The following is a 22858-nucleotide window of genomic DNA, read 5'->3' on the forward strand; positions in this document are numbered from 1 at the left end:
TACCAACTGAGCCGGGAACACAATATCATCCGCAATTCACCCAATCCTCCACACAATGGACGGTAGGTTATTACTCGCTTTAAGTCTGTACTTGACTTTGGCTGTTAAGGGCCCCCTAGTCAAGATCCAGTACAATATTAGCACACAAGGGCCTCAGTCCTAGTAAGTGTCTTGTAACATCTTTGCACCCCTAAAACTGTTGTGTCAGGAGGTCTCCATCGCAGTGTGGCTCCTATGACCCCAACACTGGTGTGCATTACTAGGTGGCTCAGGAGGATACCAGGAGCTCACTGTGTAAGGGTCTAGAGTTTATACAAAGCTCTGTTACCAGTGTGCATTATCGCCAAATGTTAAGGCTGGGTGTGGCACTGTCCCATGGTGGGCTCTGAACCTCTCCAATACTTCTATGTATCTGCAGCAGGGCTATTCCACTTTGTAGGCATTCATCAGCGCTCCCTTCCACAGGATCATCCCAGTCTTCTGTCACCAAACCTCCAAGCAGGAGGGTGTGTTCCTCAGTGAATCCCCCTAAAGTAACCTGTGGGCTGGTATGAAGGGCTGTGCTGAACTTTCTTCAACAGGGTGATCTTGCACCAGAGACTACAACTGTGAGGTGTCTTCCAGGATTCTCTCTCTCTCCATGCTGTGGGCAGGCCACCCCACAGCCTTCTTTGGCCACTCTGCGCATTATGCTGTTGTCATCTTGGGTCGAGACCCAGTGCCAAAATATCTTGCTCCAGCAGCTTCTCACACCTTGAATCGTCATGTCTGCACCTCTCTGTGGCACCCATAGGACACCCTAACTCTTATTGTGGATTTCACTCCTATATTTCAGAGGTATTAATGGGGTATTAGGTGGGCCCGTCCCAGCAGCTCAGGCAAAAGTCTCATGCCTCTTTTGCCCTCAGCCATGCTCTGTATTCAGCTTGTTGCCATGCCATCTGTTCTTCATTACCTCTATGCTGCCCCTGCCCATCCTGCTTACCCTCTGTTATCTTTCTGCTATCTCTTCCACCTGCCCTCAATTTTCCATGTAGAGTCCATGCCACCTCATGCCTGTTCCCCATGGTCAGTTTGCTGCCCCTACTCCAGCCCTCTGTCGTCAGGTTTCTGTCCCTGTTCCTTCTGCCTCTCCTCTGTTGTCCATATGCTGCCTCTGAGCCTCCTGACTACTCTCTGTATGCAACTTACTGCCAATATCCTACCACCTGTCCCCTGTTTTCCATATGTCCTCCGAGGTCAATTGTCCCTGCCCTGTCCCTTCCTCCAGTCTACCATTGTCTGGAGTCTGCCTTTGCCCTCCACCCTCTGTGCTGTTATCAGCTTTCTACCTTCTCCAACATATGATCCATGGTCAACTTGCTGCCTCTTCCCCTCCCTCCTGCCCTCTGTGGTCCGTGTGCCTCCCCGACCTCTTACAACTCCTCCAAGGTCCATTGCACTGCCCATGCCACTCCCGTCTGCCCTCCATGTTCAGCTTACTGCACCTGACCCTCCTTGTCCTCCATTTTCCCTGTGATACCCCTGTCCTCGCTCACTTGCCCTCTGTGTTCAGCTTCATGCCAATGCCTCTCGGGTCTGCCTACCTTGGTCAGCTTGCTCTCCATGCCCCTCCTGCCTGCTCCCCGTTGTCCATATGCTTCCCCTGTCTTCTCCAGCCTGTCCTTTGCAGACAGCTTGCGGCCCCTGCCCCTACTGCCTGTCTTATGTTTTCTATTTGCCACTTTTGACCCCTCCATCCTGCCATCCATGGTAAGCTTGCTGCCCCTCTAGCTTGTCCTTCATGGTCAGCTTGTTGCCCAGCCCCCATCGTTCATTGTTCATGTGCTGCACCTTCTTCCTTTCATCTGTAGTCAGCATCTTGCCCCTGCCCCTCTGTGGTCAGCTTGCTTCCCCTGCTCCTCTCCTCACCCCTCTATTGCATGTGTGCTGCGCCCCTGTCTGTTTTTGCTTTTCCCTTGCAGTCAGTGTGCTGTCCCTAATGCTTCCAGCCAGCCTGCCCACCATGGTCAGCTTGCCCCGACCCTCCTTCCTGCTCGTGTGCTGCCCCAGACCCTTCCGCCACTCCTCCAAGGTCCATTGTGCTTCCCTTGTCCTCCTGCCTTTTCCTTCTGCCTGTCATTAGTAGTCCCTTGTGCTGACCTTGTCCCTCCTGTCTGTCCTCTTTGTTCAGCGTGCTGCACCGGCCCTCAATTTTCCATGTTATACTGCTGTCCTCACCTACCTGCCCTCTGTGGTCAGCTTCACACCACTGTCCCTCCCGGCTGCTCACCATGGTCAGATTGCTCTCCCTGTCCCTCTTACCATCTCATTTTCTGTGTGTTGCACCTGCCCCCTCTGGCTTGCCATCTGTGGATAGCTTGCTGCACCTTACCCCTCCCGCCTGCCCTACATTTTCCGTGTGGCATCCTTAATTCCTCCAACCTACTGTCCATGGTCAGCTAGCTGCCCCGGCCCCTCTAGCTCGTCCTTCATGGTCAGCTTGCTGCCCAGCCCGTCCACCTGTCCTTCATTTTCCATGTGCTGCACCTTACGCCTGCCACTTCCACTTGCCACTGTCCTGTGGGGCAGCACAATGGGCATTCGGCCCGGGCATTTCAGGGCCGAAAACTGAAGAGCCCAGGTTCAAGGCTATCAATGACGCTCCAGCTGTCATAAGGGGAGGCCCTCCAAGCACTTTTCCAGGCTGAAGAGGTCACACCCACAAAAGCTGTGATATCTTCAGTCAGCCAAAGTTCACCTCAGGCAGGCACATTTATCGCATATGTATCACCTGGCAGACTGACCTGAAGATAAAGAGTGTTTTGTCAGGTTGATTTTTTCTCAGCATAACAGATATCTTATATTGGGAAAAAGGTCAGAGGTCATGGCACTCCGACCTTTAGGACGGACTGCTGCTGATTTTGAGTAAAACATGTATTTCCAACAGCAACAGTCTGTCAGTTTATTAACCAGTGTTCTACAGCAGCTTCCAACAGTTTTCTATTAAACTAGAGAGCCATCTATTGAACAACTAGAGTGCTTACATTCTTCCTTTATGAAAACATTGTGGCACATCTGAATCCAGCTTGATGGAATCTAAGCTTTAAAATCTAATGAATTTCCTTCATAAATTAACAAGATAAAGATTGTTCATTATAGAGATTATGGTTTGTATTCTACAAAGCTAAAAGGTTGACCCATTTTTATGTGTTCTCAATATCTTCCTCATTCACTCCAGTAAATGACAAGTAGACTAAAACATGTTCTTTCAACTTGAGCAGCAATATGCTAGTTAAGTCCCTAGTAATACACTGCAGTTTCCCACAGTTTTCTAACGAACAACTAGAGTGTTAATAGTCCATTTGTATCACTAAAGAGGGACACATCTAAATTCATCTTGATGGAACCAAGATCATGGACCAGGGCTTCTGTTTTAATTCAATAAAGACTTTTCTATGTTTTTCAACCTTTCAATGTAATCAGGAAAAATCTGCATTGTTTGGTGTTCAAATATCAGTTTAGCATCCTGACAATCGAGGCTTTTGGCAGGGCTGTGGGGGTGGGGTGGTAAAGGGGCCAGTGGCTTGCGGGCTCGTTCCACCACAAAGTAAACACAAAGGGGCAGATTTACAAGCCCCTTGCAATACTTTTGCGCCGCCGTTGCGTCACTTTTGTGATGCAGCGGCGGCGAAGAAAATATAGCCAATTTACAACGCGACACATTTAGGGAGATGTGTCACGTTGTAAAGCCCTGCGTCACATTATACCTGCGTAAAGTATAATGTATGCAGGGTGGCGTTCCCACACAGGAAAGCCTCGTAATAGTGATGCAATGAAATCTACAAGATTTCACTGCGTCACATCTAGGATGCCACTGCGTCAAAACTTACGCCTGCTTGAAGCAGGCGTAAGGAGTGACGCAGTGTAGTGGGAATAGGCCGCAAAATGCATTGCTGGAGTTGCATCGTGCTTGCGACACGACTCCAGCAATGCGTGAATTTTTCCCCAACAGATGCATCAGTATTCCTGACTCATCTCTCAATCCTTCTGCCATGGTGTGCCGTATTGTAAATATGGCGCATCCATGGTGGGGCAAGGGTTTCTCACGGTGGCGCAGGGAAAGTGACGCATCTTTACAGATGCGTCACTTTCTTGTAAATCTGCCCAGAAGACCTTTGGGTTTCAGGCACTATCTGATCCACCTAAAATATTCTGCTTAGCTGTCTCTGCTTGTTCTGGAAAATTAAAAAATGTGGGCGGTATCTACCTCATGCATTTTGTAGCTTGCTGTCTAAAAAGTGTGTTAGTTCCAAGAGGGAGCAAAGTGTAGATTTTCGGTTGACTCAGCTTTGAAGGTGTCCACTAATTTTTGTGATCTTGCAGAAGTCCATCGTCAGAAGATTCACTGCCATTAAAATAGTATATTGTTTTATCATCCAGCGTCGCTGGATTGTTCTATGGCTTCTAGGATTTGTAGCCCTTTTGGATCTGGTGGCATTGTTGGAGTCCGACCTTCTTCACTTTCATTCATCGGGGCATATTATCGAGGGTCATATCGCTGCTTTTTCGGCTTCAAAAACCAAAAAAGCGGCGAGATTTCCATCGCACTATAAACAAGCTCACGCTAACACTTGTTAGCGCTTGTTTTCACGCGTTGGCTGATGTTTTTTTATCGCCCGACATGCCATCGTTAATGACATGCAAAGTAGGCGTTCCTGGGTAAAACAGCAAGGGAGAACCCGCTAACACGGCTTCGTGGTATTATCAAGCCGGCAGCTGACCCGCGAAGCGATGTTAACAATCGCGCTAAGCCCTCTTTATCGCAGGAATTTAACTCCTGCTTTAAAGTTGACTTAGCCATCTTAGTAATGGGAGGCGGATTGCAAGGCTGAGACCACAGGGGCAAGGTTTCCATTATCGCCCAAAATATATCGCAGCATTTCCCACGCTATTCCCGCTTTTTGCTGCTATCGCTGGATTTCCTATCGCCTTTGAGGTAAGCGTTGATAATAACGCGCTAACTCGTTGAGGAAATCCAGCGATAGAATAAAACACGCTAAGCGCGCTCTGCGATATTTATCGCATTATGTTGATAATATGCCCCATAGATTTTTAATGTCATGACCCCCTAGCGCACTGGGCTGTCTTCCTCCTCATGATTAAGGGGTGTTACCACTTTGTAATGTTGATGACCCCACTGAGCAGGTCACCATGTTATTGTTGCCTGTTCCCAGTATGTACTCTTCTGCTCGACAGCTTAACCTCTTCTGTGCCCATGACGAGATAGTCTCGTCATGGAGCACGGTTGCGCTGTGCCCATGACGAGATTATCTCGTCATGAACCCCACCCACTAATGTAACGCCCGGCACAGGAGGGGGAAAGGGCGTGGCACTGAAGGGGTTAAGCTTCGTGTATGAAATCCAATGAATGCCTAATCTTGTATGCCAAGGGTGAGTACAGAAGGCGGTAGGGTGGAATGATCAAATTGTCAAAGGTCAAAAAGTTGTAGTATGAGGATGGGCAGAGTTTATGATGTTGTCACACGGCTTGGGACACTTTCAGTTTAATATAGTGTAAGAAAATTAGATGAAGGGGATCCATTGGGTTGGGAGTAGTGAGGATGATGGCAAAGTGTGCAAGCATCAGTCGTTCAAGGATTCTAGAGGATAAAGGGTGTGGGGAGAGAGGCCGGTAGTTTGCACCACTGAATATTTTTAGCAGTGGCATGACTACAGCAGAATTAAAGCAAGGTGGATAGTTGCCATTATTTAGAGAGTGGTAAAAGAGATATTTCAGACAAGAGATGAGATGAGAAAGCAAGAGGTTTATGATTTGGGGACTTAGAAGGTGATCTGGTGCACACATGGGTTGGCGGCATTGAGTTAGGGTATTAGTTCAGTCAGAAAATATGCAAGAAAGTGAACAGCTTGATGAAAAATTGTGAAGGTTAGGGAAAGATGCAGTAGTGTGTGGTCTCACTGCAAACGGCTTTAGCACTGTGCAGCATAATTGTAATAAATACTTCTATACTTCTGAGCGTTTGTTTTTGTGCTATCTCCTGATTGGATGGCATATTTTATCTATTCCACTTTGCTGCTGCCGATTCTATGGCTTTGCTATCTATTTATGTGTTTGGCCTGACACTGCAACATTTAAGATTTCACCCTGGTTTTTGATGAGTTGACTGCGTCCATTCACTGCTGACTTCAGGAAACTCTTCTTTTCTTTTTTTTCCTTCATCATTTGTGGTTTAGCACTACCTTGAAGTGCATGGCCTTCTTCTTTCTCGCTTTCTTTTAAACTTCCTTTCTGTTCAAGCATGTTTGTGCTCCTCTCCTTGGTCCTCCACTCATCTCTTTCTCTCTCCTCCCCTTGCCAAAGTAATGTTTTCTCCCACGCTTTCCAATACCGAGTATGCTGTATCTCAGTCTTGTGCTCCATCTCTCTACCCTCCATGTCTCTCTTTCCACTCCACTGCTTTTCTCTTGCTCCTCCGTCAGTTCTCCTGACGCCTGCAATCACTCTCCAGCCTCTTGTCGCAAATGACTTTCCCAATACCAATGCTTTTAACATTGCACTGGTATTGGGACAGACCATAAATTGGTCTAATTTCTTAAAATGGTATCTGTTATACTTTGCAGGTGGCTCCCACTTTGCATGAAGCCATCATTGAAACATCATTTTTATACTTCCAGCATGGCCACCGTTAGACCTGGCATCCTTGGTATGGTTTCCCTTAACGTTTTGCCTTCCGAACCTCTATTTTGCTGACTTTCTTTCTGCTGGCCATAGGATTCTGCACAATTTACCATTTCTAACCAGTGCTAAAGTCCTTTTCCACACATGGCATATTTAATTTACTTATAAGTCCCTAGTAAAGTGCACTACATGTGCTCAGGTGCTGTAAATTAAATGCTACTACTGGGCCTGCAGCACTGATTGTTCCACCCACTTAAGTAGCCTTTAAACATGTCTCAGACCTGCCATTGCAGTGCCTGTGTGTGCAGTTTTAAACTGCCATGTCAAACTGGCAAGTTCAACCTCCTAAATGAATAAGTTGTGCCACCCCTCACACCAGGGAAAGCGTCCTCTTTAGGCACTTCTTCGGTCCCCAATTTGGGAAGTAATCTGATTAATCAAAATTTCTTTCAAGAATTTGAACACTTCGTAAGTGAAGCATTAATTCTTCAAATTGAATTCATTTGAATGACAAATTAATTTCCTTCAAAACTGTATACTGTTGAAACATTCCATGTATTTCCAGTTGTATATACAAGAAAATTCCTAATTCCATAGATTGAAATATCCTGATGCATTTTGGACTGGACCCTTCTTCAGTGGTTATGTAACTCTGTATAGTGAGGAAAATAAAGGAAATGAAAATGAGAACTTCAGGCACAGGTCACAGGTTAATGGGTAGGTTCATAGGTGTATACACAGCGTGCTTAGAATGCACCGTAAAGACCATTATGTGATTAATTAATCTCCTGAAAGGTGAAAGGACGTGTAAACTTAAATAACCGAATAGCCCGCCGTAGCGGGATATACTGGCTATTAAAGGCCCGCTCCAGCGTTAACCCCTTGCGTGCGGGTTTATTTCTCCCGCTGTGCGGGAGAAATAAACAGCGTTCGGGAACACGACGGCTCCCGGACGTCGTGCGCACATGCCCACCGTAATGCACAACGGCCGGGAGACGTCGTGCGCGCTCAAGGGGTTAAAGGCCCGTGCCAAAGGCGAGGGACCTTAACAAGGGAGCGGGACTTAAATAGACGGTATAGCCCAGCTACGAAGGGCTATAAGGTTATTAGAACATTCTGCCACTAGAGGGCAGAATGTTCCAACAAATAAAACAAAGCCTCTCTGAGTTCGAGGAGTTTAAATTCCCTTGGGCTCCGAGAGGCCTTTGAAAACAACATTGGAATGTTGCTTTGCGGGCCTTTGCCGGCCCGTAAAAGCACAGATCACTCCATTGTGTTCAATGGAGCTCCCAACATTCTAATGTTCTAATGTGTGTTATGAAACAAAACCGGACAACAGGTCCAACCTCTTGTCAGGCTTGAACCTTCCTTTTTAATACATATAAGTCACCCCTAGGGTAGGCCCTAGACAGACCAAAGGGTGGCGTGCAATGTACTGAAAAAGCAGGACCTGTACTTTCAAGTTTTACATGATCTAGCATTGAGAAACTCTTACATTTATTTCTCACTACTGGAAGACCAACTCTCCTATAGGCTAACATATGGATTATCTTATTACATTTTATAAGCATAATTTCCAAATGGAAAGCTAGAACTGGATCAAGTTGGGACTCTCTAGAATCCTCGTTTAAAATCCTAACATTAGCGATTAGGTGGCAGCGTCCTTTCTCTGATCACGTCTGGGTGGAGTTGACAGTTGGGCTTTGTGTATTCCACCTAGACAGCCACACACAATGGGAGCGTAGGTGTGACTTGATTGGCAGGCTGTGGAAAGGACTGCCACACTGCTGGACTGCTGTTTTGCTGTACTCCTGCCATTTTGTGCTGCCCTCTTGCCTGAGTGAGGAGGACTGGATCTGCATCACTTGAGACAAGAGTGACTCCAAGGACTGGCCTCCTGATCTGAAGCCTCAGGAACATAACAGGCTCCCAACAACCTTGAATCTGCACCTGGACTCTGCCATCGGTGAGTCTACCCTGCCAAATGGTGCCACCCGAGTCCTGGACCCTTGAAAGCGGATTTAAAGTGCTTACCAGCTTCTGTGATTCCAGATGAATTTACGCATCTCATCTGTTGAGCAGTGCAAATCCAAGCAGAACTGATGCATCTTCGCTGGTGAGTGTATTGGAGGAGTTGCAAATACCTGCAACACCTTTGGAATCGCCACTGTGCGTCGAATCCTCGGCGCATGTCCTCACATCCAGCGTTGATCTGTGCCTCAACAACGATGCCACACTCAGCATCGCAGCCCCACAGCTCTTCGGAACCAATGCATAGCCCCGACTGCACGCCTCATCCTCAACGCTTAACTTTGCATCTCAAGCCCCATCAATGGGATTCTTGACGATGATGCAGACCATCGTATTGTATTGCAGCCTCGCCCCATCTCAGACGTGGAGCATTGCTTCAGCTGAGCGACTCATCTTCGATGCGGATTCATGTAACGCTAGCAAACCAGGATTTAAGTTACTTTGTTCAGCGATCCTAACAGGGTCCCTGTAGCTGACCCATGACCAGCGTGGTCGACCTGAACCTGTGGCTTTGTATTAGTCTGGTGTGACCAGATGCCCACAGTTGGCACGTTATGCCTTTTTATGGTATTTTTACTAAAACCTTTACAATTGAATATCTCTGGTTCTACCTATTGGATTTTTGTCGTTTTAGTCTTGTATTTAATAAACATTACTCTATTATTCTAACTCTGTTGTGGGCTGCTTCTGTGGTGTGTTTTCAATGTGTTACATTTTGAAATGATGTACAAATACTTTACACACTGCCTCAGAGTTAAGCCTGACTGCTCTGTGCCAAGCTACCCGAGGGTTGAGCACAGGTTTATTTAGGGTTTGCTTGTGACTTCACTCTGAAAGAATTGTAATTTTAGTTTGAGAAGGCTTTCATCCCCCTCAACAAGTAACCCAATTTCTTACACCTCCACACAAAAAGAAAAAGTGGTGTAGAAACGAAGGTGGGAGAATTGGGGATTTCTCGAGTAAAAGAAAAAACTGGGGATCGATGTGAACCTGAAAAAGAGGGGTTTCTTTTGGCACGAAGAGAATTACTAAGGATGGATCTGACATCCACTTGGACAGGTTTACATCAGTAAATTTTCCACTAGATTCACATACGGCCACCGCTTTTCATGACTGGCAAACACGATGGAGCTTCACAAATGTATGTTGATCATTGTGATCAAACTGGCTGCATCTCGTTGGACAAACATTCTTTAGTTCATTTCTCAGCGATGTCAGCCTTGCTGCAAATAGGTAAATGGTTTGCAACCTTATATCCTTTAGCATATCACCAGATTGTGCTACAAAATGAATCCTGTCATCTACTCTTCTGTATTAGACAGCTGGTGCCTTTTACACTTGTGACAGGATCGGAAGAATTTTAAATGGCAATACACCAGACACAGTTTGCCGAGTGAGGACACAAAACCAAAAAATGATGATAGCTTGCCCCAGGTGTTTTGTAGTTTACTGGCCAGTGCTATAATTGAAAAAGAAAAACTTCCTATCAATGTTAAATATATCATGTACTTCGACCACTCTATTGCGCCTGGCTTGGTAAGATCATCCTTCAGATCTTTCCAGCTCATAAGAATTGGTAGGAATCCATCAAGTGCCACTCATGCTACTGTCTGTGCGCACTCTGAGAGCCAGGTTCTGCCTTGGTTACTTTTCTCAAACCAGCAGCAAGCTCCTGTATTCATTTGCGTGTATTTTTTCATGGTTCATAACGAAAGTAATTCCATATTTCACACTCTGCAATAATTAAAGATGGCGGTAATGGTGCAACGAAGAGGAATTCCCAGTAACTCAATAACAGGACATTTCGCCACTCTCCACTGTTACAGCCAACCCCTAAATCAGAGATACTCAAGGAAAATGTACAGCACCCTACCGCTTTAATGTTTCTATCCTCTTGAAAATTTCTAGTACTACGTTTCTGTACTCTTTTGATAACTGTCAATGCTTTATTCAAATTTTTATTCCGTTTTTTTAGGTTTATTGTATCATGAACAAATCCACATTCTCTGCATATACAGTATAAAGTTATATATATATATATATGTATAAAAACATCTGTTTGGAGCCACTTTGCATTGCTTTTGTTCTTTCTTGACAGTCTTTGCGTGCGAATGAGACCGTTCTTCTACGCCAGTCCAGCATCTTTTGCCATGCCGTAGAATATGCCTTTAGCGCCTAAAAGATTGGTAGGAGTGTCAAATTCTGCTATCCTTCCTTTATCGAGAACAAGAACCCTATGTACAAAAAGTAAAAACATGCATATAGTTATCTACATTAAAATAACATTAACTGACATTAACTGCCAACATATCTTCATTAGTACTCACTCCAAGACATTGGTGTACCCCATTACTAATAATACGTGCATGAAGATAGCCAAGAAAGCTCAATTAATTATGCAGTTGTAGTTTCATTAACATTAGTAGTTTGCTTGTATATTTATGTTGACCTTTGATTTGTTTTCAGGAAAATTGTCAATCACATGGATTATTATAAAGAAAGGACCTCATACTCAAAGGCAGGCCCATGAACATAGTTTCGTGCACTGTTACATTAGGAGGCGCAGCCTATGCCAATATTATCTCGACAAACAGAAGGACCTCATCCCCTCTTGGGTTTTACGATGGGAGCCACTGAGCACATGGTCGTTCTCACTAACAAGGCCAAACAAGTCCTTTTTGGGCTCATCCGTAGAGCAGGAGAGGGAATGAGTTCCTTATGCAGGAAAGTTAACTGGCAAATAAACACTTTTTTACGATTGTACAGAAAAATCAACAGAAAGCAATGCAGGGTAAATCTACATTTAATATTGTATTCAATTCACTCCGTCAATCACACAAAAGTTTAACTACTGTGAAAAACACAGAAACAGCACTGTACATGAAACATTACGCCTTCCTTTTACATATACAAAAGTAATGCCCTGTGATATCACAAATGAAGCGCAGCAGTGAAAGTCCAAGGTAATAATACACTAAGGACAACAGACAGCATCACATGCAAGTGAGGAAGGAAACAGTGCAGGACTGAAACAACTGACACAGATGGTAACACTCTTGGGTTTTCATTATGAGTTGACATGATTTGGGTGTGGGGATATCAGGGGCCAAGAATCTGATTCCGGTTTGTATCCCTGCAACTAAATGTAGCCATTATGTGGCAGCTACATACATAGGTGATGAGAAGGAGAAAATTAGGGCAAGAGGAGCTTATGGATTCACTGTTGTCTGCAGACCTGTTATATAAGGGGTTTGCAGTTACTGGCCTATGTCTCTGCCCACAGCTCCTGCTCCTTCTCAACCACGGTTTTACACATGCTTAAACTGGGTCTGGTGTTTCCAGACATGGTGATTTCAGGTCAGGGAACAGCACAACAGTATCTCACGCAGGGAGCCAATATGCCATACTTGTAATCACTGCCTTGGTGCTGGCAGGAATACGGTTAGATCACAGCTCAACTGGAACTTATTACCACCACAGTTATAACCACAAATGTAGATCAAGACCTTCATTCCTACTGGAGGTATGTCTCAAATCTGTCTCAAATAGTGTTTGAACATAATTTCTTCTTCCAAGTCAGACACAAACTAAGCATTGTGACAGCGTTTCCCCCATGCATGCAAAATAGTGCAGAAAGAGGGAAAATATGGACTTTTGACAGTTCAGTAAAACCCTTCCCACCAGATATCTCTTATCGACCGGCAAAAGTTGCAAGCAGGTTTTAAAACCACCTAGGGGTTAAAAATGGTAAGGTACAGTAGTGGTACTTCACTGGGGCACTTTTACCTCCTGATAATCTCAACCAAGTGAGAATCACAAATAAATACATGCTCTAGAGAACTAAACAAAATTTTAAAACTACCCTAGATGTAAGCTCTCTGACAGGAAGTTATTTAAACACTTGTGCAGATTTTGTTTAATGAACCATCTCAAGCTACACACATGGACAATGAACAACTAATGGGTAGAGAACAAGATGGTGTGACCTCTTTGCTATGACATTTGCAAATGTATGTTTTATTTCTGTAGATGTTGTAGCACAGAGGTGACACCATCTTGTTTTTTATCTATTAGTTGATTATTGTCACTGTGTGTAGCTTGCTTTGAATGAATTAATAGGTTTTGAAAATGTCCTTATTAAAACATTACTTTTTCTCTTTTGTAGTAAGGAAGCCAAGATGTCCAGGAAGAAGCTGTAGCAATAACTGAGAATGTAAGGCCATTTCAGAAGACTGAAAGCGCATGTCAGCTTCAGTGAGAATGTATATGACACTGCAATGTGCATGAACGATTATGTATGTGGTAAGCCAGTCAAAAGAATAAAGCCAAGAGGCCGAGGCCATTGGCTGCATCACAGAGGCCCAGCAAACTTGCACCAGATGATATCAATGGAGTATTTAAACACACCTCAAATTCCAGCCAGTTAAAAAGGGTTTCTAAATCATCTGCCAAATCTCTCAAAATACCGAGGTTGCAGATCAGAGCAGCATAATCAAGAAATTTCTCTATTGCAAAGACGTGTATTACAGCCAGACTGGCCGTAGCGGGCACCGGGCGTTTCCCCGGGGCGCCACCAGGGTGGGGGCAGGTTTGGACCCCCAGGGGCCGTTTTTGTTCCAGGGCCGTTTTTGCAGCATTGCAGCAATTTCGGCCCCTGTAACATAATCGGCCTAAACCGGCCCTGGCAAACAGCTTGGCCGCACCCCCAACCCACCGGGGTCCAGCCGAGCACTTTGCCAAGGCTGGTTTTGGTTCCCAGTCCGGTCCTGGTACACACAATCCACAGCGAGTAGATGATTTGTGAGTAATATTGTACAAAGGCATTTGGGGAGGGGGTAATTTTAGGGTACCGTAATTAGAGGATACTGACAACAGACAGAAAGGTGAAGCTAGAAAATACCAGATCGGGAGGAATGTATCATCTCTATCGACAAAATTATACTTTTTGATGAATAGGAAATGGTATATCTCAATAGAGTTTTCAAAGTTTTGGAAATAGCAGGTTGTCAGAAATATGCCTTACATTACAGTCAATTTGTGAAGGTGTAACTTGCTTATTAGACTTGGAATTTGCTAAATGGGGTTATAGCGGAGCAAAGAAAGGGGCTTCTTTAAGCAAGCTGGCTGGTTTGATGGCATTGTTTAGAAATCCAGAATTGTGTATGTGTTATAATATGACTAATAGTGAGGAGTGCTCTTTTGAACACTTGTAGATTACATGCATTCATCTGGAATACAACAAACTGAGTGTTATAGTTGCGTGTGCAACTAAATAGGCCTCACTAGAATGTCCATAGGGTACAGCTTGGTGAGGCCTGGTGAAGTATCACATGCCCTCTTTCAGACACACACACTGAGTTAGGATTCAACATCTCCAAGTGGAGCCATGTAACTTGCAACTCCCCCTCCAAAGTTTCCTGCTGAGGTTGTGCATGAAGTGCATTATCTTCTTTGGCTGCAGTCCATCAACCCTCCTAGGGGATGACCCATACCTCTCCTACTAGTATATATCATCATGCATCCATCAGCTACATGCATTTGACAGTGAAAACAAAATGCATGTAGACATTTAACGAAGAGCTGGAGTTCAAATTAGGAACTGGACTTAAACTGTACTAGAAAATAAAAGTATTTAGCATGGTGAATTTGACAAGGCACAATAAATATATACATAAAAATATATACGTAAAAATATATTGATAAAATCGCACATTGGTAAAGTTACCTGGTATAGTCCATGATTGTGTTCAATCTGTGTGCTATAGTTAGAACTGTACAGTCTTCAAACTGTGTTCTGATTGTCGTTTGGATAAGGTCATCTGTTTCTAGATCCACTGCTGCAGTAGCTTCATCCAGGACTAGAATACGTGTTTTCCGCAGAAGAGCTCTTGCTAAACAAACAAGCTGCCTTTGGCCAACACTGTAAGCAAAACAGACGTAAACATATATTGTTGTTTCTATTACATGCTCTATTGACTCTTAAAATAACGACTACTCAGAAACTATAGCTCAAATTTTACGTCACGTTGTTTCTATACGCTGGGACATATTTATGTAGCTTTCATGCAGTACAGCAAGCCCCCCTGCATCCGCCTCCCTGGAAAGCAGGAGTATGTTTAGGACCAAAAGGTTTACATAAATCTCCAGATGACTGCTGTGGCTCTTTGCTGCAGACCATTACATTTCCACCTCTCTCAGAAGGCCCCAACCCAGCAGTGATAAGTCTGTCATAACAAAGAACTCTAGGTTTTGTTAGGTAAGTGGCCTACCGCAGGCCAGGCTGGTGACTCCCAGATTCTAGGCCATTTCCTTGGAGTCTGAATGGATTCGGAAAGGCAGGCATGGTGTTGAGCCCACTGGGATTGGAAGATCCATTGAAGGGCCTGCATTTGCCACCTGGAGAGCAAGAAGCCTCGGAGCCCACCTCAGCAAGACCCAAGACTGAGTCTATAACACTAGGATCAAGCCCTTGAACAATACTGTTTCCAGACTCGTCCCTATGAATGGAAATCTCTGCAAGAGGCTCAGATGGGACTGCAATAGGTTTATGGTCAACGTCAAAGGTTTCAGGACTTTGTTCGTCATCCGAAAGTGGTTTACATCTCACTGTGGCAAGCTCCCCTTCAGCAGTCAGTATTGAGGTGTAGAAAAATGAATACTCCTGGCTTCTGAAGATGGACAGTGACCACTTCCATCAGCTTTTTGAAGACCGAAAGGCTCAAGGGAAGTATGACAAATTTAGCCCACCTAACTGCAGGTAATGCCTGTGGAACTGCAGAACAGCTATGTAGAAATATGTGTCTTGTAAGTCAAAGGACACCACCCAGTCTCCTGTGTCCAGAACTGTAATGACCTATGCCAGTGTGAGCATTTTGAATTCATCCTTCAGCAGAAAGACATTCAGAGGGTAAAGTTCCCAATAGGTCTGAGTCTCGCTCCCTTTTTCGGACAATGAAGAAGCATGAATACCCCCCTTACCCTATCTTTGAATTTCTCAATGGCACCCACAGAAAGCAAAAGATTGACTTTCTGCATCTGTATTTTGGAGTTCTCATTTGAAAGATTTCATGGCGTTGGAGGAAGTTGGGTGGGGGAGGTAATGGAGGGAAGGTCGTAGCCCTTTTGAACAATTTAAAAGACTCATATTTCGGACATACGAAAATTCTGAAGCATTGACTCATTGAAGGGTGACATTAGCTGCGCATGGAATGACAACCTGGAAATCTTGTGGTGCACCGGGGACAAGTTGCTGAAAAAGTTTAAATTTGGAGACCATTGAAAGGGTGCAGTTTTTACTTTGAGGCCCTTCTGCCTTCTCGAGAGACCTTGGGTAGTGGTATGAGGCATAGAGTCCCTCTTAGTCATCTTATTCTGGACTTCAATTTTGGCTTAAAGGAGTACTTTCACAAGACGTAGACCCCTCTTGGGAATGGCCGTGTAACCTGGACAGAGACTGGGCCCATAACTAGGAGCAGAAGCAGGGCGTATACTTTGACCGAGACCCCTTTTTACGTTGAGCGACAAAATCTTTGTCTCCCTGTCTTGGATCACTTTCGGGTGCATGAGGGCAAGTGTGTTGCAAGTCTTGGAGTCATGTCCAGAGCCCATGTGCATGTTCATGACAAACATCAGCCTCCTGCCCTCTCAGCATGGCTTGAAGCCAGAGGTTTTCAGTGGGGACTTAGTTTGCTGGTACACTGTCATTGAGAATTTTGAAATCATCAGAAGACCGACAAAGTTGGGAGTTGAGCTACGAATAGTCATCGGAAGGCCCATAGAAAAATAAACAGACATCAGTTGCAGGGGTGGTGCTAATATGCGACTCCACTATGTCACTTCTGGAGTGGTGCGGAGCCACTTCAGAGCTGCTCACTGCTAGCAGTAGCTGGCATGATGCACAACTAAGAAAAATCTCGGTACCCAATTTGGCACCTGGGGATATTCTAAAGTTAAGGATTCTCCAGTTATTAGTATTCATCAAATAACCGATTAGTATATATGGTCTTGTGAACAGGACACATGGACTTAAACAGTATCAATTATTCCTGCTTTGAAAGTCCTAGGATAATTCTTGCAGCACCACTTTGTATTAGCTGAAGTCTAAAGATCACTCCAGCTGAAAGATCAAGGTATAAATCCCTGTAATACTAAATGTGCCCAAAGATGAGGTCATTCATAATCATTACCTTATGTGAAAAAGAAAATAGATGGAATAGTCTCTTGAGCATATGCAGATACACAAATACAGGTACTAACTACTGCACTGATCTTGGATCCAAGATTCAGTGCAGTGTCCAGCTTGACTCCTAAGTGCCTCACAGAGAAGCTGTGCTGTACAAGTATATAGCTATGAGGGCCAAACAGGATATGATCAGAAAAAAGTTTGGACAAATAGGGCCAACATATCCAGCTTACTGGCACAGAGCTTCCATTGGGTATTGTTCATCCAGTTCTGGGTAAACAGGTGACAGTTTTCAGATTTGGTATCTAGATCATTGGATATCTTAAGGGTTATCTGCATGACATCAGTATACAAGAAGAATGTGTAACTAAATGAAAGAATCTGGTATGCCAGCAGGAGACTGTACAGATTAAATAATAAATGAGCAGAATGGACTCTTGTGGTACTGTATGACTACTTGGTAGAGGGCTGGAAATAAAGGAGGATAGACGTAGCTTCTGGGATCACAAGTGTGAGAAGCCGGGTTTCTGTTGCAGTAACCCACCCACTTTTTGCCAGACTACTGATGCTCTTTGAATTGAAGTACCCTGGGTCCCTGCCAATCAGGTTCCCAGAGCCTGTGTTCTTTCCGCAAAATGAACCCAAACCCAATTGGCATCTCTGGCCACAGGTCATCCCCTGGTAAATGGTACCACAGGTACCCAGGGTACTGTGACCAGGGAAGATCTATAAGGGCTGCAGACCTTACTGTGCCACCCTTAGAGGCCCTGTATCTTTACACACACAAACTGCCTTTGAAGGCTGCGTGTTTTGGTGCAGAACAAAGTGAAGAGTCGACATGACACACATCCCTGTGTTCCATGCCTACGACCCACTGCCCTGGCATAGACTAGTCACCCCTCTAGCTGGGTGCCCTATACCAGTGGTGAGGGTACGGGTGCATGAGCCTTGTCCCCCTACAGTGTCCATTCTTAGACATTGTAAGTGCAGTGTTGCCATTAAGAGTATATGGAGTTTGTCATTACGAACTCCACAACACCATAATGGCTACACTGAAAACTGAGAAGTTTGGTATCACACTTCTCAGCATATTAAACCCACACTGATGCCAGTGTGGGATTTAATGAAAAATGCACTCAGAGGGCATCTTAGAGATGCCCCCTGAAAATGACTAGCATATGGTGGGTTCTCTGACTGGTACACACCAGCCTGCCACCACAAGACATGTTTCTAGACCCCTTGCGTTGGAGCCTTCACTCCCTGAGCCCAGAAACAAAGCCTTTCATTGGTGGAGGTGTTCACACCTCCCCCAGGCCAGGAAGAGTCATCTGTGGCAGGGGAGCTTCAAAGCCCTGGCAGCCTTTGTAATGCGACACCGAGCCTTTTCTGCTATCAGGAGCAGGCCCCCTTCGTGTCTCCCCACCTTTTCGACAGGTTGACAGGCGGGAAAAATTAGCCAGCCCAGAAGGTGCACCCACATCTGCCGACCCCACCCCACAGGTGGGGGAGGCAAGGTGAAGCCCACTCTTCAGTGCCCGCCATCTTGTAGTGGCAGGCACTCCCCAATCAGGATTACGGATCATGCTCACTCCCCCACGTGGGGTGAGCACACTAAGGGTGTAGTCACTCTAAGGTCAGTAGCCCATTGGCTACTGACCTCGAGACCCCTAAAATGCCCCCTAAATAGGGGGCAGCCCTGAACCAAGACAGCAGACATAAACCTGCAAGAAGAAAAGAAGGACCGAATAGCCGTGCCAAAGCTAACAAAAGGAGGAAGCTCACTGACTTGTCCCCAGCCCTACCAGCCTGTCCCCACCTCAAACCTCCTCCAGCAAAATCCCTTTGTGTCCTGCAGCCAGAAACCTCGAGAAATGCAGAGGACCTGCCTGCCTTCAATCCCAAGGACTCTGTCTCCCGTGAACACTAGATTTTTTCAAACACCAGACTCCAGCTCCGCAAGGATCAGCAAGTTTGCACCACTCTGCACCCGATGCCCACTGCCCGAGTTCAAGTGGCCCAACACCAAGCAGAGGTCTCCACGGCGATCCTGACCCGAGATACGCCGACCCCTGACCTGCTTCAAGTCTCCAACCGACACCTGCAGCTTCAAACCGGAAGGTCCCCCCAACCAAGACCAGGAGCTGACAAGAAGTTCCGACCCTTAAAGGCACCCCTGCACCCGATGCCCCACATCCGTGGGTGGCCCAACCGATGGTGCCTAACCAACCCCAACATCCCAGTTTACCTCTCCAAGTGGTGGTCGCACCCAGAAGACCTTCGTCCCCGAGCCTGCAGTGCTTTTGCAAACCGGAGACTCCCCATTGAAAGCGACAGGGTTTCCGACGCCAAAACAGCACTCTGCACCCGGCCGCCTCAGTGCTGCTGAGGGTGTAACTTATGTGCTGGCCTAAACCCCCATTCGCCTGAGCTTAACTCCAGGAGCTTTGCTGACACAACCCAGTGGCCTGGGTTGTGGTTTGCAGCCACCAACGGGAGGCCCCCTATCCCCCTCTGGATGACATTGGGCCTCAGCACTCTGCAACCGGCTGCCCTAGTGCCGCTGAGGGTGTAACAAGAGTGCATCCTTGACCCTGGGAGACCCCTGAGTCTAACCCCAGAACACCAACTCCCACAACAAAGTACTTACCTTTAAATCGATAACTCTATTTCCCTCCATAGGATAACATTGACTGTTTTTCTATGAAAAGTTTTTAAGTGTGGAGTTGGAAAACCTAAAGAAATTCTTTAAAATTGTACTAACTAATAAAAACGATTTGACATACCTGTTTACAGGAAATGTCCCAGTGTAGTATCCAGGTATACTACACTGTGTAATAAAAGTAATCTGAAAGTAATGTACTGGTCATTGTACTAAAAAGCCTATTCAAAGTATATGTACTGTATTTACAAAGCATTGCATTTCTCAGTAACAATACTGTAAGTCAAAACAAAGTGCATATACAATTACAATCCAAAATGCATTACCACTGCATATTTACTGCAAAGTATTTATCACTTACCTGTGCCAGGCTTGCATGGTTCCAGGAAATAAAATAACAAAGAATATTTGTATACAAATATTGGTCTGAAGTTCAGTCTTTGAGTGTGTGAATTCATTTGCTGACTGAGTGTGTACAACAAATGCTTAACACTGTCCTCTGATAAAGTCTTACTGCTTGACCACACTACCCCAAATAGAGAGTGAGGTGCTATCTACTTCGTCTCTGCCTACCTTTTGGGTTCCACTGGACTCTGAGCACACTATGCCTTGATTACTCCTGAGGCTTGAGCCGGGAGATTAGAGGCGTGCAGTGTGATTTTAAGCAGGCAAGGCATTTACATTTACATTTGCATATTTGCACAGACCATTCGTTTTAATCCTGTTTTTAATCTCTGTTTTAATATTTTAATGTTGTGGGGGCATTTGAGGTGACATGTATACGGGCAGAGCAACAAGTGGGGGCATTTACTTACTCTGGATCGAGTAACCGGAAGTGCCGCCATTTTTGGAGTAGTTGAGGTCAGCGGACCAGGCTACTGAAACCACGCATAAAAAGGAAGCTGGCACGAGCGCGCTCCCTTGATTACTCCTGAGGCCTGAGCCGGGAGATTAGAGGCGTGCAGTGTGATTTTAAGCAGGCAAGGCATGTACTGGCACATTTGCATATTTGCACAGACCATTCGTTTTAATCCTGTTTTTAATCTCTGTTTTAATATTTTAATGTTGTGGGGGCATTTGGGGTGACGTGTATACGGGCAGAGCAACAAGTGGGGGCATTTACTTACTCGGGATCGAGTAACCGGAAGTGCCGCCATTTTTGGAGTAGTCGAGGTCAGCGGACCAGGCTACTGAACCCACGCATAAAAAGGAAGCTGGCGGCGCGCTCCCTTGATTACTCCTGAGGCTTGAGCTGGGAGATTAGAGGCGTGCAGTGTGATTTTAAGCAGGCAAGGCATTTACTGGCACATTTGCATATTTGCACAGACCATTCGTTTTAATCCTGTTTTTAATCTCTGTTTTAATATTTTAATGTTGTGGGGGCATTTGGGGTGACGTGTATACGGGCAGAGCAACAAGTGGGGGCATTTACTTACTCGGGATCGAGTAACCGGAAGTGCCGCCATTTTTGGAGTAGTTGAGGTCAGCGGTCCAGGCTACTGAACCCACGCATAAAAAGGAAGCTAGCGCGCCGAAGGCGCGCCTAAGGCAAGACCGTCTGCGCCCGTCCGCGCACGCTCAGCGCACAGCGCCAGGGACCCTGGATGTACAGGCACAGAATCTCGGCTGGCTCGCAGGTCTGATAGCATAAGATTGCTTAAGCTAAGAGGGACCTCTTTGAGTAAAAACTGTCGTTGCATATTTCCTAATGCCCCATCGTCAGGGATTACTGAGGTTTGTCCGAGCTGTGGATCCGATTTACCGAGTATCCTTAATCTACCAATCTCTAGTAATAAGGAGAGGACGAGAGGGGCAAGTAGCGAGGAAATCCAAGTAATAAAATGTATTTTAGTTAATGTGAGGTCTCTGGTCAAGCACAGCGTAGAATGTGCTAGACTTATGGATGACCTGGGGGTTATGGTGGCTTTCATCACAGAGACCTGGACAGATGCGCCATCCGGGCCTGACATTGTGAAGGCCACTCCTCCCGACTTCTTATGCCAGACACTGGACAGACCTATAGGGAAAGGCAGAGGTTTGGCAGTGATATATCACAATTCAATTAAGGCTGCCTTTCAGCCAGTCCCTATGGACACTTGTGAGGCATTATTTTTTAATTTCTCCCTTACCCATCATCACTCCTTTAAGGGGTGTCTTCTATATAGACCACCAGGATCCAGGAAGGCTTTTCTAGCCTCTCTGGGTACCCTTCTAGAAGAAGGAATGCTCGCAGAGACTTTTTCTATTATGGGAGATTTCAATTTTCACTTAGAGCTGACAGAAGAAGGACACAATGGCGCTGTTTGACTTGATGATGACCGCTGACCTGAGACAACAGGTAGTGGGGACCACGCACAGGGGAGGTCATGCCCTGGATGGGATTTTTTCTAATCATCAGAATTTACATTTTAAGGGCTATCTCCCTTTGGTATGGTCAGACCACGCGGCGGTCCAATTTGAGATTCTGCTGCCGGGAGCTCCTAAGAAAAGCACTGGCCCGAAGGAATGTATTAGAAGAAGAGCATGGAATAAGGTGGAGGTAACCACTTTTAATGAATTGCTGGTCTCGTCCGCAACACAACTGTCCTCTGAAGTGAATGAGGCCTGTCAAAGCTATACAAGATGGCTGGAGCAAGCCTGTGATAGTGTAGCTCCAAATAAAGTTTTACGGCAAATGAGATCACATCCCTCGGCCCTCTGGTACTCTGAGGAGCTTAGGAACCAAAAGCTCACGTGTAAGCAGTTCGAAAGAAGCTGGAGGAGGAATTATAATGATATGGAGAAAAAAGTGTATAAAGCCCACCTGCAGTCCTATAAACAGGCAATAGTGGCAGCCAAACAGATGTATTTTGCTGCTCAGATTAGGAACGGTAAAGATTCTAGTAAAGAATTGTTTAAGACGGTGGCCTCGCTGACCTTGCCGAAGCCTGTGCTAGTGCAGCCTAGCCAAGGACTCTGTGAAGATCTGGCTAAATTCTTTTTATCTAAGGTAGAATCCATTTACACGGCCTTTAGCACCCTTAGTACGGGGAATGTAGATGGCCGTATGGAGACCCCCATACCAAAAAGAGTGCTCAGCCCGGTGTTCGAGAACATCCGGCCAGTACTTCCTGGGGAAAACCAAAGACTGCTAATGGAAGCTAACTCGGGATCTCCTCTTGATCCTTGCCCCGTAAAGGTAGTGAAATTGGCGCTGGGTCCAATAGCGGAATCTCTTACTACAATTTTTAACCCTATGTTTGAAACGGGACATTTTCCCAGTCAATGGAAACTGGCGTCAGTTCTGCCACTCTTAAAAAAATCA

General features: G+C 45.6%; 1 protein-coding gene and 1 long non-coding RNA gene across 6 annotated transcripts in view; one reads left to right on the forward strand and one right to left on the reverse strand.

Moving 5' to 3' along the window:
• Positions 1-22858, forward strand: part of LOC146809858 (uncharacterized) — a 326459-nt gene that overhangs the window by 33702 nt on the left and 269899 nt on the right. The window lies entirely within an intron of this gene.
• Positions 10669-22858, reverse strand: part of ABCC3 (ATP binding cassette subfamily C member 3) — a 693015-nt gene continuing 680825 nt past the window's right edge. Inside the window, exons 30-31 of the mRNA XM_085616719.1 lie at positions 14439-14633; positions 10669-10947 (exon numbers count right to left, since the gene is read on the reverse strand). Of these exons, the coding sequence (XP_085472845.1) occupies positions 10839-10947; positions 14439-14633 (304 nt within the window). The 3' untranslated portion in view covers positions 10669-10838. The remainder of the gene's footprint in view (positions 10948-14438; positions 14634-22858) is intronic.

This window comes from Triturus cristatus, chromosome 7, assembly GCF_964204655.1.
Source record: "Triturus cristatus chromosome 7, aTriCri1.1, whole genome shotgun sequence".
Lineage (NCBI taxonomy): Eukaryota > Metazoa > Chordata > Amphibia > Caudata > Salamandridae > Triturus > Triturus cristatus.